At 33.8% G+C, this 16283-nt stretch overlaps 1 protein-coding gene across 17 annotated transcripts in view; it reads right to left on the bottom strand.

The window, feature by feature from the left end:
• The window catches only part of SNX13 (sorting nexin 13), a 181696-nt gene that overhangs the window by 121278 nt on the left and 44135 nt on the right, over positions 1–16283 (bottom strand). For all 17 annotated transcript variants that reach the window (XR_012432612.1, XR_012432613.1, XM_065542244.2 and 14 more), the window contains 3 exons: positions 12740–12842; positions 10964–11053; positions 9790–9911 (listed from right to left, as the gene is read on the bottom strand). Coding sequence is in view for 15 of the 17 variants with exons in the window: in XM_065542244.2 (XP_065398316.1) it covers positions 9790–9911; positions 10964–11053; positions 12740–12842 (315 nt within the window). In the remaining 2 variants the exon portion in view is untranslated. The remainder of the gene's footprint in view (positions 1–9789; positions 9912–10963; positions 11054–12739; positions 12843–16283) is intronic.

Below are 16283 nucleotides of genomic sequence, written 5' to 3'. Positions count from 1 at the left end.
TAAGTGATATGTAGTAATTTAAAGAGGCTTCAATAAAGAGGCTACACTTAAATCTTGATGAAAGAGCAGTATTTATACGAGAGAAGAAAGGACACAGGAATGAGCAGAAGATGGGAACGAGCATGATAAATATATATGCAAGGGTCATCTTGTAGACTTGCCTGACCAGGAGAGGGTGATCGTTTGGCAGTAAAGGCGATCTTCATATTCATGGCAGAATACTTTCCTGGAAAACGTGCCTTATGTCAAAATGATAAAAGTAAAAGCTGCTTTTTCCACAGAAAATAATCCTATAATAAATGGTATGCTCCTGATGCTACATTAGTTTTTCAGAGAAATGACTATGAAGACCTTTTTTAAAAACTGTAAGAATGACAGAGTGTACTATATACTACATGTGCAGGTATACATATAGACACTATATATATGTACACATACACACATACATACACACATACACACACACACAGACAGAGAGGTCCACAGAATCTTAGTATTTTAGAACTGAAAGGAATCTCAAGGGAAGAGGTATATACATATATACATACACACACAAACACACACACGCATGTTAAGACTTGGCTTTTTTAAAGGTACGTTAATAAGGTCAATATAATAACCAATCACATAAAATTATAATAATATGTATTAATCTTCTACAAAAGGTCTTTATCTTCTATGTAAAAAACAGAAATTTTTGAAAAATCATTAAAATAGAATTCCTAGTTTTTCTGGGTAGATTTTTGACAAGTAACTTTGAGCAGATTTTGGGAAAAGTTTTACTCTATTGGAGGGCCTTTTGATCAACTGACTCACAGACTTTTTTTTGTTGAGAGAGAGCAACTGAGTGGCTTATCTGTGAAAGAAAAAAATTCCTTCTCCTTTGAGCCTCTGAATCAGATACTAACTTCCCCTCTTAATTCACTATTAGAAAGGATATACTACTCTTTACTTTAAGTACATAATCCTTTACTTGTTTCCATCCTTCAGAGTCCTTGAAGAACTACTTTGTTCTACAGTGTCAAAAACTCAGCCTGAAATTGAATTTGGGTAAAATTGTAAAGGCACAGAATTGTAAGCTTCATTTTGAATCCACTAAATCAATCCCCCCTACGTCAATTCAGTCATAAATACTACGTGTTAACCATAATCATCTCTCTAGAGTCCCCTTTTTTACCCTTTTATCATCCACTTTAAGGATTTAGTTGTCAGTATTGATTAAAATAATGAAACTAACTTGACCTTCTTCACAAACATTCCTGAACTTACAGTAAATGTATGATTACCCCCTACCAGAGTCCTCAAAAATAAATGAAGAATTCTTCCATAGGAGTTAAATTAGCAAACACACAAGGAAATACATCTCATTACTTCAGGTTTACAAATCTGCCTCTGCCCCCTCTTCACTTAGCTGTATCCTCTCCAACTGTGAGCTGGAGTAGGCAAACAATTATGTACATCTCTTCCTATTTCCATGTTCAGTGACTTCATGCTGATAGCTTAAAACTGAATGTGGTGGGAGAACTCACACCTCAGAAAACTTAAAAAAATATTAAACTCATAACACTACAGATTTATTGTTTTCAGCATTCTATAAATAACAGCAATAGTCTAGTTGTACAAAAACTTTTTATTTCATTGATACAAGTGTTTTAATCGAGAAAAGATTAGTAAACGTATTTTATGTTTAGAATCAAGCATTCTTTCTGATCATTTAGAAATATACTAAAAGGTTTAAATAAATTTTGTTATCCTACTATAAGACCCCTACTAACACCTGTAATCCCAGCACTTTGGGAGGCCGAGGCGGGCGGATCACCAGGTCAGGAGATGGAGACTATGCTGGCTAACATGGTGCAATCCTGTATCTACTAAAAATACAAAAAGATTAGCTGGGTGTGGGGGCGGCCGCCTGTGGTCCCAGCTACTCGGGAGGCTGAGGCAGGAGAATGGCATGAACGAGGGGGAGCTTGCAGTGAGCCGAGATTGCACCACTGCACTCCAGCCTGGGCGAGAGCGAGACTCCGTCTCAAAAAAAACAAAAACAAAAGAAAAGACACCTACTAATAAAACAATAGCTACGAAGAGTACTTTAATCCCAAAGTAAATTAACTCTAATTAGCAATCCTATATACTTAAAAAAAATAACTCCCCAAATGGCATTCAAAATGTGGAGTGTGATGGAGTAAGTTAGTGTGTGTTTTGGGAGGAGACACGATTGAAAAGAAATCAAGATTAGTAACAACCTGACCAGAGAATCTTACTATTTTAGAACTGAAAGGGATCTCAAATCACTATCACAATTCCCTGTAATTTCAGAGCCAGAATTTAAATTACATATTCTAGGAGACACAGTGAGACCAAGGTTTTGTTAAACAAACAGGGTTCCTGGAAGGGCGGAGGTTGCAGTGAGCTGAGATTGCGCCACTGTACTCCAGCCTGGGCGACAGGGCGAACTCTGTCTCAAAAACAAAAACAAAAACAAACAGGGTTCTTAACTTTCAGTTCAGTGTTCTTTCTACTCTACCTTAACAAGAAAACAAAACATCCTGATTCATAAAATTGGTGGAAACAAACTTAGGCATGCAGCTTTACATGACTGTATTAAGGGAAATGGTATTTAGTGAGCGATAACACTGCTTAAGAAGTGCAGTCCTATATCCTATGTATCAATGCTTCAAAGAGATTCCAAAATCCAGATGTTCTGAAGGACTTAGGTCTCAGAAAATAGTAAAAAGTTTATACAGAAGTACACACATAAAGTATAGTCATCATTTCAGCAGTATAAAAAACAAGACGTGAACACCTTAGTTAAGACAAAATACAGGAAAAAAAAAATAACATGGGGCTAAGTGCACATCTTCTTAAGTAATAAAGTATAGAAAATTAAACTCATGATGTTAACTATTTTAGTAAACAGGAGTATTAATAAAATTACAACTAAGATCTAAGTCCTTCAGAACATCTGGACATTTCTTCTACAGAGAAATGTCTATTCAAATTCTTTCCCCATTTTTTAATTAGGTTACTTGTCATTTTATTATTGAGTGTGCTGCTGCTTTTTTTTTTAATACATACTTTTAATTCTGGGGTACATGTGCAGAATGTGCAGGTTTGTTACATAGGTATACACGTGCCATGGTGGTTTGCTGCACCCATCAACCCGTCACCTACATTAGGTATTTATCCTAATGCTCTCCCTCCCCTTGCCCTCCACCCCCCAACAGGTCCTGGTGTGTGATGTTCCCCTCCCTGTGTCCACGTGTTCTCATTGTTCAACTCCCACTCATGAGTGAGAACATGCAGTGTTTGGTTCTCTGTTCTTGTGTTAGTTTGCTGAAAATGACGGTTTCCAGCTTCATCCACGTCCCTGTAAAGGACATGTACTCTGCTGGTTTTTATAAATATAGTTTTATTGGACAGTTATGCTCATTTATTTGCATTTTGTCCACAGCTGCTTTTGTGCTACAATGGCAGAACTGACTAACTGTGACAGAAATGATGTGGCCTACAAATCCTAAAATAGTTGTTTGGGTCTTTAGAGAAAAAGTTTACTGATTCCTGCAATAGACAGTTTTATAGCCATTAATATATATAAGAAGAATTACAAATATATAGAAAACATATTAGAATTAAAACTGTACGAAGTAACATATGCTGTATGATTTTTAGCTATATAAAAATTGTAACCATGTATGCACAGCTAAGACATTAAAAGGAAATATACTAAAACATTAACAGTGATCTTTGGATTGTGGGTCTATGACTGAATATAGCTAATTCAGAAAATCTAAAGAAGAAAATTACATTTTACAAAATAGGTATATATTACTTTACAGCCAGAAACAGAAACATCTGGTTGTCAGTAATAAAGATACCTACTATGACTTTTTTAAAAATTAATTTATTTGCCATTTTTCTTTTCTATTCTTTGTGTTCTTATGAATGAAAACTTAAGAATTGTTTTTTCAACTATAGATAACAATTTTGTATAGGCAGTCACTATCTGGAAACAAATGCTTACTATCATGGTTTGTACATGATGGAACAGTAAATACGTAATAAATTATTGTTGATAGAGTTCCTACTTGTGACTTCCATGTTAATTTTTTCCACACATTTTAATATGCTTCCGCTGGGTCTATGAACATTTCATTTTTCAGACACTGGAAAACACATGATTGAAAACAAACCATCTATCTGTAGAACAAATCACATATCTATAGAAAATATACAAATGACCAATAAGCACACGAAAAGATGCTTGATATCATTAGCTATCAGGGAAATGCAGATTAAAACGATAATGTAATACTACTTCACACTCACTATGATGGTGACAAAAAGACAGACAACAATAACTTAAGTGTTGGTCAAAGAGGAGCTTTCATATGCTGCTGGTGGAAATGTAACAAAGTACAATCACTTTGAAAAAGTTTGCAGTTCCTCAAAAGACTGATCATACAATCCAGAAATTATATTCCCAGGTATATATCCAAGAGAAATGGAAACATTTGTCCCTCAAAAACTTGTACATGAATACTCATAGTAGCATTATTCATATGATTCAAAGAGTAGAAACAACCTAAATGCCCATTTACTGATGAAAAACAAGTGTGGTATGTGTTCAATGGAATATTACTCAGCAATAAAAAAGAATAAGCACTAATTTATGCCACAATATGAATGAAACTTGAAAACATAATGCTAAGTAAAAGAAACAGGAAAAAAGACCATATATATTATTTCATTCATATAAAATGCTCAGAATAGGCAAATCCATAGAGACAAAAAAAAAAGATTAGTAGTTACCTAGAGCTAGAAGCGTGGGGGAACACAGAAGTGACTGACAATGGATATAAGGTTTCTTTGTGAAGTCATTAAAATGTTCTTAAATTGATTGTGATGCAAGTTGTACAACTCTTAACTAAAGCTACTGACTTTAAGTGGTTGAACTGTATAGTTTGTGAATTGTATCAGTTAATAATGAACTATTACCCCAGGTCTATTCTATAGATTATAAAAACATTAGGCTGGGCGTGGTGGCTCACACTTGTAATCTCAGCACTTTGGGAGGCTGAGGCCAGTGGATTGCCTGAGCTCAGGAGTTCGAGATCAGCCTGGGCAACATGGTAAAACCCCGTCTCTACTAAAATACAAAAATTAGCCGGGCGTGGCAGCGTGCACCTGCAATTCCAGCTACTCAGGAATCTGAGACAGGAGAATCGCTGGAACCTGGGAGGCGGAAGCTGCAGTGAGCAGAAATCGTGCCACTGCATTCCAGCCTAGGAGGTGACAGAACGAGAGTCTGTCTCAAAACAAAAACAAAAAACATTAACCATTTCCCCTTCTTTTAAATATTTAGATAAAATTTCTAATTTTAAATTAGTTTCTAATTATTTTTGCTATACTGTAATAAATATAACTGTCTTTCCGAGGAATGTCAGTTTTTACCCAAATTTCAAATTGCAAAGAATATAAAATGGTAAAACAAAAAAAGGACAAAATTTTGTTGCAAATGTCCACTATTTGAGTTTTGTTTGCCTTTTAACAAGTGTAGGGATATACCATTTATTTTCATTATTTCTATGGCAAAAGGTAAAAGAAGAAAATAGGGAATATGTTCTTGAAGTTTTACCAATCATTCCCTGTGATACTATGTCATTAGTATCACAGCCAGCGAATCCTGAAACCTATGTATCTATCCCGCCTCCCTCCACGGGAAGATCTTTCAGGAAGGAACACAGTGGCATTAGCACATATCTACTTTCCCTGGCGTGGGGGTGGGGCGCAGTGACTCACGCCTGTAATCCCAGCACTTTGGGAGGCTGAGGCAGGTAGATCAGAGGTCAGGAGTTCAAGGCCAGCCTGACCAACATGGTGAAACCCCATCATCTCTACTAAAAATATAAAACTTAGTCGGGTGTGGTGGCGCGCGCTTGTAATTCCAACTACTCAGGAGGCTGGGGCAGAAGAATTGCTTGAACCTGGGATGCAGAGGTTGCAGTGAGTGTGCCACTGCACTCCAGCCTGGGTGACAGCAGAGCAAGACTCTATCTCAAAAAAAAAAAAAAAAAAAAAAAAAAAAGAACAAAAAATATATGAACTTTCTCTAATCTTGGATTAAGAGGAACAAAGATGGAGGGATTTACCACCCACATTTCACTTTCAAGATCAACAAGGTTGCTTGTTATAGTTTCTACTACACTATCCTTATCTTCTTTCTTAGAAATTTGCTCATACTATTCTTATTTCCTAACATATCCTTCCTCTCTATCTATCCAAATAACCCATTCTTGAAAACCAGTTTTGCTCTCAATTCCATTGAGGTCTTCATCAGCTACTCTAGTTCACTCTATCTCTACATGAAAAACCACTCTCAATACTACAGAAATGATTGTTTTATTTCTCCATGTTTCATGTGCCTTAATTTTGCCCTCTCTACCTCCCTTGCTGTACAAAAAAATAGCTAAGACAGGGTCAAAGAATGTATGTACACAACCTAGGAACATAACAGCAACAACAATAACAGAGAAGTTAATTTTACTGAACACTTACTATGTACCAGATTATAGAGGCACAGAGTCAACTGATTTGCTAAAAATGTCATTTATTGATTGGTAAGTACTTTACTAAATGTTTCACCCACATCATCTCATTTTCCCCTTACAACTCTGAGTTTGCTACAAGTACTAGTATTACTATTTTACAGAGATATTAAAAATTTTCTTTTAGATACACTACAACTTAATGGTAGACAGAATTACAGATTTTCTGACACAGGCCAAAGCTGTCAATATCACACTATAATATCTTATTTAAAGGGGGAATAAAAAATACATGGGTTATCTAGGATTCATCCCCTGAGGCTTCTGTCTAATCCACACCCAAATTCCACAGAGAAGGAGAACTCAAGGGTGCTGGAGGAAAGTTTCCTTCCCCAAGCTGTTACTGGAATAACAAAAGTACTAATACTAAATAAGATGTTATCACTACAGAGTACTCTCCCACACATGATGTCATTTAATCCTAACAACCACCTGATAAGGGGATACAAGTTATCATCTCCAGACAAAAATATATGTGTTTTGTCCACTCAAGACCAAGAGCTTAACAAGTAATAGAGCTAAGTTCAAATCCAGAACTTCGGACTCAAAACATACATTATTTTCTTCCCATCTTTATTCAAAGTTAAGCACTTCATTTTACAGTGGCATTCTCTAATTGTTTCTCAAAGTTTATGAGTAAATACAAACACTAAAAATCATAGGTTCTAAACATTTTCTGAGTTCATGGCCCTTTAAAAAAATCAAACCTATGAAACCACTGGAGAGGAAAAAAAAAAAGTTTTTTTCCACAGTTGTGGGCCCCATAAAGGACTGTAAGTTAAAGAATAGAGGTGATAATTTTTGCTGCTATCATATGCTTCACAGTATACAGCAGGCAGCACAGAATAAGGTTTTTAAAGTATATGAATGATTGTAAACAGACTAATTTTCTTGATATTGGTACTGGAAGTCATGGAGCCTCTAGTAAGTCATATATTTGCGTAGTAATAGAAAAAGTCTATGTAGGAAAGTAATTAACAGAGAAGGAACAAACCAACAATTAATGAGTTTTATCGCATGCTAAGAACTTTATTTGATACCAGTTTTTAGCCTAAAAGCAGCCTCTAAAGTAGTTATTATCTGTAATGTTTTAATTTGCCAGAAACTTAAGGTAAATGGTCAAGCAAAGATATAAATTTAGATCAGTGTAGGATGCAAAAAAACCTTGCTTTTTCATTAAGCTTGATAGCACTGAATGTTTTCAAAAGAAAAAAAAACTTAAGACCTACAGTGAAAAGAAAGGTGACCAGGGGATCAAAAATAGGGAAAGTATTGCAATAATAGGAAAGAAGAGCAGGAAACTAAGATAAATAACCTAGATTATAAAATATTTAATTGGGTGGCAGAAAAAATACCAAACTTAAGAACAATTTGATTCTAACTCTAACTCACTGGATAACATTAGACTAACCACTTTACCTTTCTGGACCTTAGCTTCCTCATCAGTAAAATTATGGGTGTTGGATGGCATAAAAACTTAAATTTCTAAATTCCTTCACAATTTTCAAAACACTATCACAGGTATTCCATTTCACTCCACTGAGCAGGGACTTTGTTTTATTCACTGCTGTATCCCCAGCATCTGGTTGGTACAAAGTATGCCCAAAATATTAGTTGAATAACACGAATTTTGATCCTGACAATTATCCTGAGAGGAACACAGAACAGGGCAGTTATTATTACACTTATTTTACATATGAGAAAAACCAAGGTTCAGAGTTTAAAGACACTTGCTCACAGTCCTACAGCCAGAGGTGGAGCTAGAACGCAAACTCAAGTTTTCAAATTACTAGAGCTCAAATCTCTTTCCAGTTCTAAAATGTGTTACACATTTTTATATATTTTCCAATAGTCAGGCACAAGAATAATGAATTCTTCTTATCCTCACCCTTTCTAAGAAAAAAAAAAGTCATCAGGATAGCGTCACTATAGAAAGCAATAAATAAATATTTAGAAGAATTATCTGAAAGAATACCTAACACTCAATAATGGTGCACATGAAATAAAAGAGATTACATTCAAGTTCAGACTTCCTTTGATTATACCAATTACATGTTCTGTGTTCCACAGTGAGTCTGCATCTGTAATTCTGGCTAGCTCCTTTGCAAATGCTTACTCCTAATCATGAGGGAGGAGAAGTACAAATCTATCTCTATAACTATTATTGTTCAAACCATAAACCTTGTACCAGGCTCCCCAATGAGGTTGGGAAACACATCTCATGCCCTTCCTCTAGCCAACTCCAAATCTAAAGCTTTAGAATCAAATGGAGATAGAGGAAAGGGCCTGAAAGGGCAGCATGAGCTGGAAATACATAGCAGGGCAATCTTTGTGTGTGATGGTAGCAACATATTTTAATGGAATAAAAAAAAGAAGTCTACAAACTCATCTAAACATAAAATCTTTCTTTCAAAAATAAATAATTTCTAGAACACAAGTATTCCCTTTCCTATAATGTTACCCATTAAAAGGCTTTCAAAAAGTTAGACGTCAATGATAAAAATGAAAGTAAACGTAATTTAAACAGGTGTGAAACAGCCTCCCATCAAAAAAAATCAAGCAGTTTAAGTAAAATAGAAGCCAAAATACTTTCATCATATGGGAAGCAGTATACAGCTGGTTTGTAAAGTAAGAATTTTAGTACATGTGACAAGAAAAGTTCCTTAAACTCACCAAAATAAACTTTTCTTCTGAAAAATATAAACTTGAATATTCTCCACTGACTTACGTTCCTTTGGTCCCTTCTCCTCCCTCTAAGAGAACTTCCAATTGATATGTGTCATAATTAGGAGAAGAGTTATAGCAAAAGGAGAAGAGCAGTTACTCTGAAACTAATCTATTTTCATAGCACTCACATAAAACAGAGGGTCTAGGGAAAAGCGGGGGGAAAAGTATCAATAAGTGGGGTAACAGATTTAAAAAGTCACTGATTTGGACCCTAAAGAAAAAACTACCAAACAGAATGCAGTGCTTAATCAAAATAAACATTCTGTAAAAACCTAAAATCTGGGGTAAAGGTTTTAAGAGCTCTAGTTCTAAAATCCTGGAGTTATCCCACAATAATAATCTGCTGTTCTACTTACCTTTTAATAAACAATTCCTCCCCTTAAAAGTTATTTTCCTTAGTGGTACAAACCATGCATCTACATTTTTCTGCAGAAATACAATGCCATGTCCTTACCTAGTAGCAAACTGAATGAGCGCATTTTGAAGAGTCTGCCTAATTTCAAGAAGAAAAGATTCATCATCGCTTAGTGTATAATACCAATACTGGACATAATCTCTCAAGGAAAACTGGATAACCTGTAACAAAAATATTGGGAAAAAATTACAACATTTTAGGATTTAAAAAGTTACAGTGGTAAACTAAAAAAGCATGCTGTATCTGCCAATTTATATTTACTCTCTACGTATTAAGTTATGGTGGTAAATACCTGCCCTCATTACAAAAACATCAACATACTAAAAACCACTTCAAACATTTTTAAATTATTCTGGTATCCAAACTTACCTACTGCCTAGATTTAAAAAAAAAAAAAATTAAAACACTATATATGGTCAAGTTCCATATAAATCTAGGTAATGACAGTTTGCAGAAAAAAAATAAACTTTCCATGCTATAATCTAATAAATAATATCAATCAGTTTAATGGAATGAGATGTAAAATAATAGAGAATTCCAAAAAAAAAAAAAAGGTTTTTTAAAAATTACATCATCGGATCCATTGCAGTCTAATTATAAAAATTATACAGGAGTTCACTTATTTCTACAACATCTTTGATACTGCCAACAGTATTTAGACAATAAATAATACATAATACAATTCAATGTATAATTTTTACAAACCAGATAAACTAAATATTAGTAATAATAATGTTAAAATTCTAAAGTACACATTTTTATAATCATATAATCAAACATCAATGAAAAATATTTCAGGGGGCATAGCTTTTTACCTAGCTCTAATTTTTTAATGTTTTTAGATCAGATATTTCATTTCCATTTTTAAAAGGTAACAAGTAGGAAAAAAACAGTCTGATTTACCACACCACTAAGCTTATTAATCAACAAAACAGTAACACTTTAACTGTAAAATTTTAAGAAACACTATCAAATGTCAATAAAAACTTTTTTTCTAAATCCAAATTCAATCGAAAGGCTTTTACATAAAGTAAACCACCTCATTAGAAGGGAGTTAATAAATAAGGAAGCATCTTCAAGTATAAAATTCAAGGATAACATAAAGAAATTCCAGGATACTATTTAAAGAGCAAAAAGTATTTCCTGGTATTGTCATTAGAAATATACCTAGAACACAATATATAGAATTCAAATACCACACGCTGAAACTCACTTGCTGGAGAGGTTCATCAATTATATTGGCACCCGTCAATCTTCTATCAATCTTAATAGTCCTGGCTTCCCGTTTCATTTCTTCTAAGCACTTAAAGGAAATCAAAACATCTTACTGAGTAGTTTTCTGATCTAAAATCTCTCTAGTTTAATTCCAGTTGAATACTCAATGTAACATCCCTTCATTATCCTCAAGTGAATAAATAACCTATTTGAGGTGCTACTATAAGCCAAACACTATTTCTCAAGTTAACAAAACTAGACACTCCCAAAAAAATGATTATCGTCAAAAATTTAATTAAATCAGCAAACATTTAGAATGTGGGAAAACTGCAAATGTACAGGTATGCTGCTGCCATATTTCAATGAAACTTTACAACTATAAAATTAGTGTTTCATGTGAGTCAAACTGTCTTTATTGGACACTCTCCCTCTTGCCCCTCCCCTTTCCCAGCCCAAAACAGCATACCAGCTGCAAAATAATTTTTAAACAGATTTTATTTAGGGATAGTTTTTGGCAACTTACGAAAATGTATTTCTCTAGTTTTTTGTGTTCAGAAAGATCAGTGGCCTGAAAATTGGGTTAAAGGCAGTGGGAGACTCTTAAAAAAAACAAACCATAAATATATACAATATAGATACAGATATAGACATAGATATCTATATTAAAAATACATGCTTCAAGTTATAATATGAAACCACTGAAATTTTTTCATAAAACATACTTATAAATCATATTTTAGAAATAGAAAATAAAAACCACTGTTTTTATACTATCTATTAAAAATGGATTATAAAGACTTAACCAGTCTTGAATATAATTTATTACTGTAAAGGATCTTAATTCTTAAAATATTTCCTAACCTCTCTATCTACCACTCAACTGAAGTACACTATAAATAGCTAAGAAATGGTTCAAAAAAGGAAAGGTTAATTTTGTAAGACTTATAAGTAAAAAAAAAATACATATGAATATGAGTCCTAAAGGAGAGAATGGTTTCAGATCATAAAAAAGTTTAAGTATTAAAAAATTTGTTTATCAATATAAAAGTCAATGGAATAGAGTGAAATTCTTTTATTAATGTAAAATAATATTGGACATTATTTACCTCTACATCTCTTGCACCTTAGCATGTAACAGACAAGTTAATAACTGTAAAGAAAGTTGTTATTAGCATCAACTCCAGGCCATTTGCCTCTCTTCATACAAAATGAAACCAACCCAATTCCACAAGAATTGAAGACACTACAAATCTGAAGCCTACGCAATTCCAATTTTATTTATAGAGTATGATACTAAAAAAAAATAAAATAGCACCATTCAAGATGATAAAAATTAGGTCTGAATTATTAAAATTCAGATACTGCATAATCTAATTACAAGCTATATTTTTCAAAGTAATGAAAAGTATCCATTTTTTCCCTCTGGTTCCTCTGCAATTTATTTCATTCAAACCAGAACACTCATTGACATTGTTACAAATCATACGCATGATGCTTTGAAACACTATGATAAGACAGCAGGAAAAATACGCAAAATAAACTAACCAATTTCTATCATTTTCTCAGGTTTGTATTCCCACTTTATAAATCTAACACTAAGAAAGTTTTTAAGATGGCCTTTTAAAATATATTTCCTAAGTATAATTAGACAATCTCACATAAATTTCAGTGAGCATTAGTAAATTATAGGAAAATTTGTCACGCTATATACAGATGATTATTATCATTGCAAAGAACTGGACTTTGAGGTTTTATATTCCCTCAAACTATTTACCTTAGGAACCCCAGTTGATGTTGGAGGAAGAAATGAGTGTTCACACTGTTCTAGGTACTTCTCTGAGTTTGTTTTTCCAAACAGGAGAGTAACCACTAAACCCCTGGAAAAAAAATTTAATCACAAATATAAAAACAAAACTTTCTTATAATTTAATGAATCTACTACCAAGTATGTTTTTCAGAGTTCACAGATGGCTTATCATTTACTAAAAAGTCAATTTGTGACTTTGGCAAAGCAAGAAATTGACAGATTGTATTAGGTTCTGAAGTTTAAAACAACTATAAACATTTTGTGAATTACACAATAATACTTTTTAAAGTTTTAATCCAATACACTTCCTAAAGAATCTTGTGACAAGGCCGGGTGTGGTGGCTCGCGCCTGTAATCCCAGCACTTTGGGAGACCAAGGCAGGCGGATCACAAGGTCAGGAGTTCGAGACCAGTTTGACCAACATGGTGAAACTCTGTCTCTACTGAAAATACAAAAATTAGCCAGGGTGGTGGCACACTACTCGGGAGGCTGAGGCAGGAGAATCGCTTGAACCCAGGAGGTGGAGGTTGCAGTGAGCTGAGATCACGCCACTACACTCGAGCCTGGGTGACAGAGCAAGACTCCGTCTCGAAAACAAAAAAAACTTAAATGACATTTTTCAAACTTAAGAAAAATCAGGCTGAGCGCAGTGGCTCATGCCTGTAATCCCAGCACCTTGGGAGGTCAAGGCAGGTGAATCATTCATCTGAGGTCAGGAGATCAAGACCATCCTGACCAACATGGTGAAACCCCGTCTCTACTAAAAATACAAAAATTAGCTGGGCGTGGTGACACGCACCTGTAATCCGGGCTACTCAGGAGGCTGAGAGAGGAGAATTGCTTGAACCCAGGAGGCAGAGATTGCAGTGAGCCAAGATCACGCCACTGCACTCCAGCGACAGAGTAAGACTCCGTCTCAAAAACAAAAAAAGGAAAATCAGCCCTTATTAAACAAGTATGCTAGCTAATAACCATGGATAAAGGCAAATGAGATCTAAATATGTAGCTAAATGACCAAATTCTATAGTTCTGTTAACCAATTAAGGTGAGGTATTACATTACTACAACTTGCCAGTATGAATACAGAATAAAAATAAAGGCCATTAGGGGGAAAAAAAAAATCTAATCTATGATTTGTTTAAAATAAGGCTGGAATTAAAATATAAATGTATCCCAAAATAAGTTAATTATTTTGAAAAATAATTACAGGATCAAGGAAGATAAATGGTGATTTTGAACTGCTTCACTCTAAGTATTAATTAAATATTATCAATATTTCATAGATTTAAAATTTACCAATAAAGCAAAGTGTTAGAAATCCATCAAAAAACATTTAATCTTATAATGATCTTACAGTAATGTTACAATGATTCAAAGACTGTAATGACAGGAAGGGAACAGTAAGACATTAAATATTATCAGTCTCAACTACTGAAAGGAAGATTCTCAAAGTCCTCCAATTTTTGTGGCTACCTTTCCATGTTTGTTGAGAACAAGGAAAAAGTCAAATCAGTTTATGTCATTAATTCTGTTTTTGTTGTCTGTAAAAGGCTGGTCTCAGAATTACTGCTAAATTTCATCTATCTGTGTTATATCTGGTATTATTATTAAGATTCAAGTTGGCCCTGTATTTCAGTTTTACCTGGTTATTAAGCATATTTACAGACACAATAAAATGTTTATATTAACACTGTGTTATTAAAAACATCATCAAGAAACAGACTGATAAGACATTAACTTTTGCCTACAAGTGTGTGACGATAGGAAGACAAGATAAAGAGCAGTGTGATTTTAAAATAACCTAAATAGTAGCTTCAGCCGTAAAGTTTAAATAATAATTTAAACTGTATTTAGGTGCAAGAAATAATTATATAACCCAACTAATATAACAGAATGCCACAAAATAACCATAATGCAATGGGATGAAAGTATCCTACAACAACAAAAATGAAAAATCCCCATGTATTTTTCTTTCCAAAAGTATTCTTTATATTAAAAAATAAGGGGTTAACTTTGACTATAAGCAAAATAGAGACATTATCAACACTTCAGAAGAATAAACTGCAGCACTTAAAAACTTAAGTTTTATTAGCAAAACAAAACAAGAGAGGATTCCACAGGCCTACCATGTGACTCTTAATTTTCTCTAAAGAGTTTTTTAGTATCCATTATCCTCTAGTATCCCACCTTATCTTCAAATTTTTACAGAACTTTGTAAGCATCTGAAAGATTTTTTTAAATTATTCCTTGATAAATTACAACATTTAAAAAAGGAACAACAAAGGTTCTCATGACTTGAAAAATGAATAAACTTTGTGCAGGATCTGGGTATTTTTAAAGATTTTAAAACTTAAAAAATTAATAAACTGATTTCTCTTTTTCCTAAATCTTATTTGGAGCAGTTGAGTAAAAAAAGAAATAATTATTCACTTATCTACCTTCTAAGGGCTCCTACCTTAGCCTATAAAGCTGCAATATCCTCCCTTGCCAAAGTATTGGGAAATACTCTGAAATCCTTTTCCTTCACTCTTACAAGGGCTAATACAATTAGCGCAATTAGAAGACATTTCTACCTTTCCAAAAAAAAAAAAAAAGTCAAGACAATTTCCTTTCCAATTAATAAATGCAGCCTTGACTCTGAGAGGGAGTGGTGCAACCTTGTCGCTATTCAGCCATGCTGTGGCCTTAACTGTGACTGAGGAGTGTAATTAGGAAACCCATTTGGCTGCAGATCTGTATTATCTTCAATCAGCTTTAGCATCAATAAAGATACTCTGAACTCCATTATCAGACTATTATGGCTAAAATAAGTTTAAATGTTTCAGTACACAGTATTATATCTAGGCCATAGATACAAAAATACTAAATCTAACAAAATATAGTTTTATGGAGAGTCTCTGACATAGCTGCTCAATTAAAGAAATTCTCACTTGTTCAAGCATATGCTCCCTATAGAAAGACCATAACATGACTATCAAATCTGTATCCCCAAAAAAGTGACAGATATATTTCGAAGCTAACCCTTCAGTGTCCGATATAGTTTCTCAAGCTACTGTTTATATAAGCTATTCAATTCAGCTAAATCTTCTAAACCTATAGGCTCAAACAACTCCTCCAAATATTTGGGGTCTCAAAAGATTTTTCAGAATGAAATCAGTGTTCATTCCACAACTGATTACATAAATATGTCATATAAACACACATACAAACACATTAACAACAAAATACTCATTTCAACTAAGCTACTTTGGTAACAGTGTCTAAATAACAAACATCCCTTGTCTATATATTTTCTAATATTTCCTTGTAATTCATGTCTGATACCAAACGCTCTGCATACAAAGCTACAATAAATTATGACTGAAACCTCTCTTGTAAAGGTTTATCAACTTAAGGGAAAATATAAACGTACACCAAATAACTACGAAGAGAAAACTGTGAAATCAGGTATTTGAATTTTCTAGACTGAAATGACAACATTCATTAAAGGAAAATATTAACATTATTGTC

This window comes from Macaca fascicularis, chromosome 3 (assembly GCF_037993035.2).
Source record: "Macaca fascicularis isolate 582-1 chromosome 3, T2T-MFA8v1.1".
Lineage (NCBI taxonomy): Eukaryota > Metazoa > Chordata > Mammalia > Primates > Cercopithecidae > Macaca > Macaca fascicularis.
This window is presented reverse-complemented; position numbering and strand designations above follow the sequence as displayed.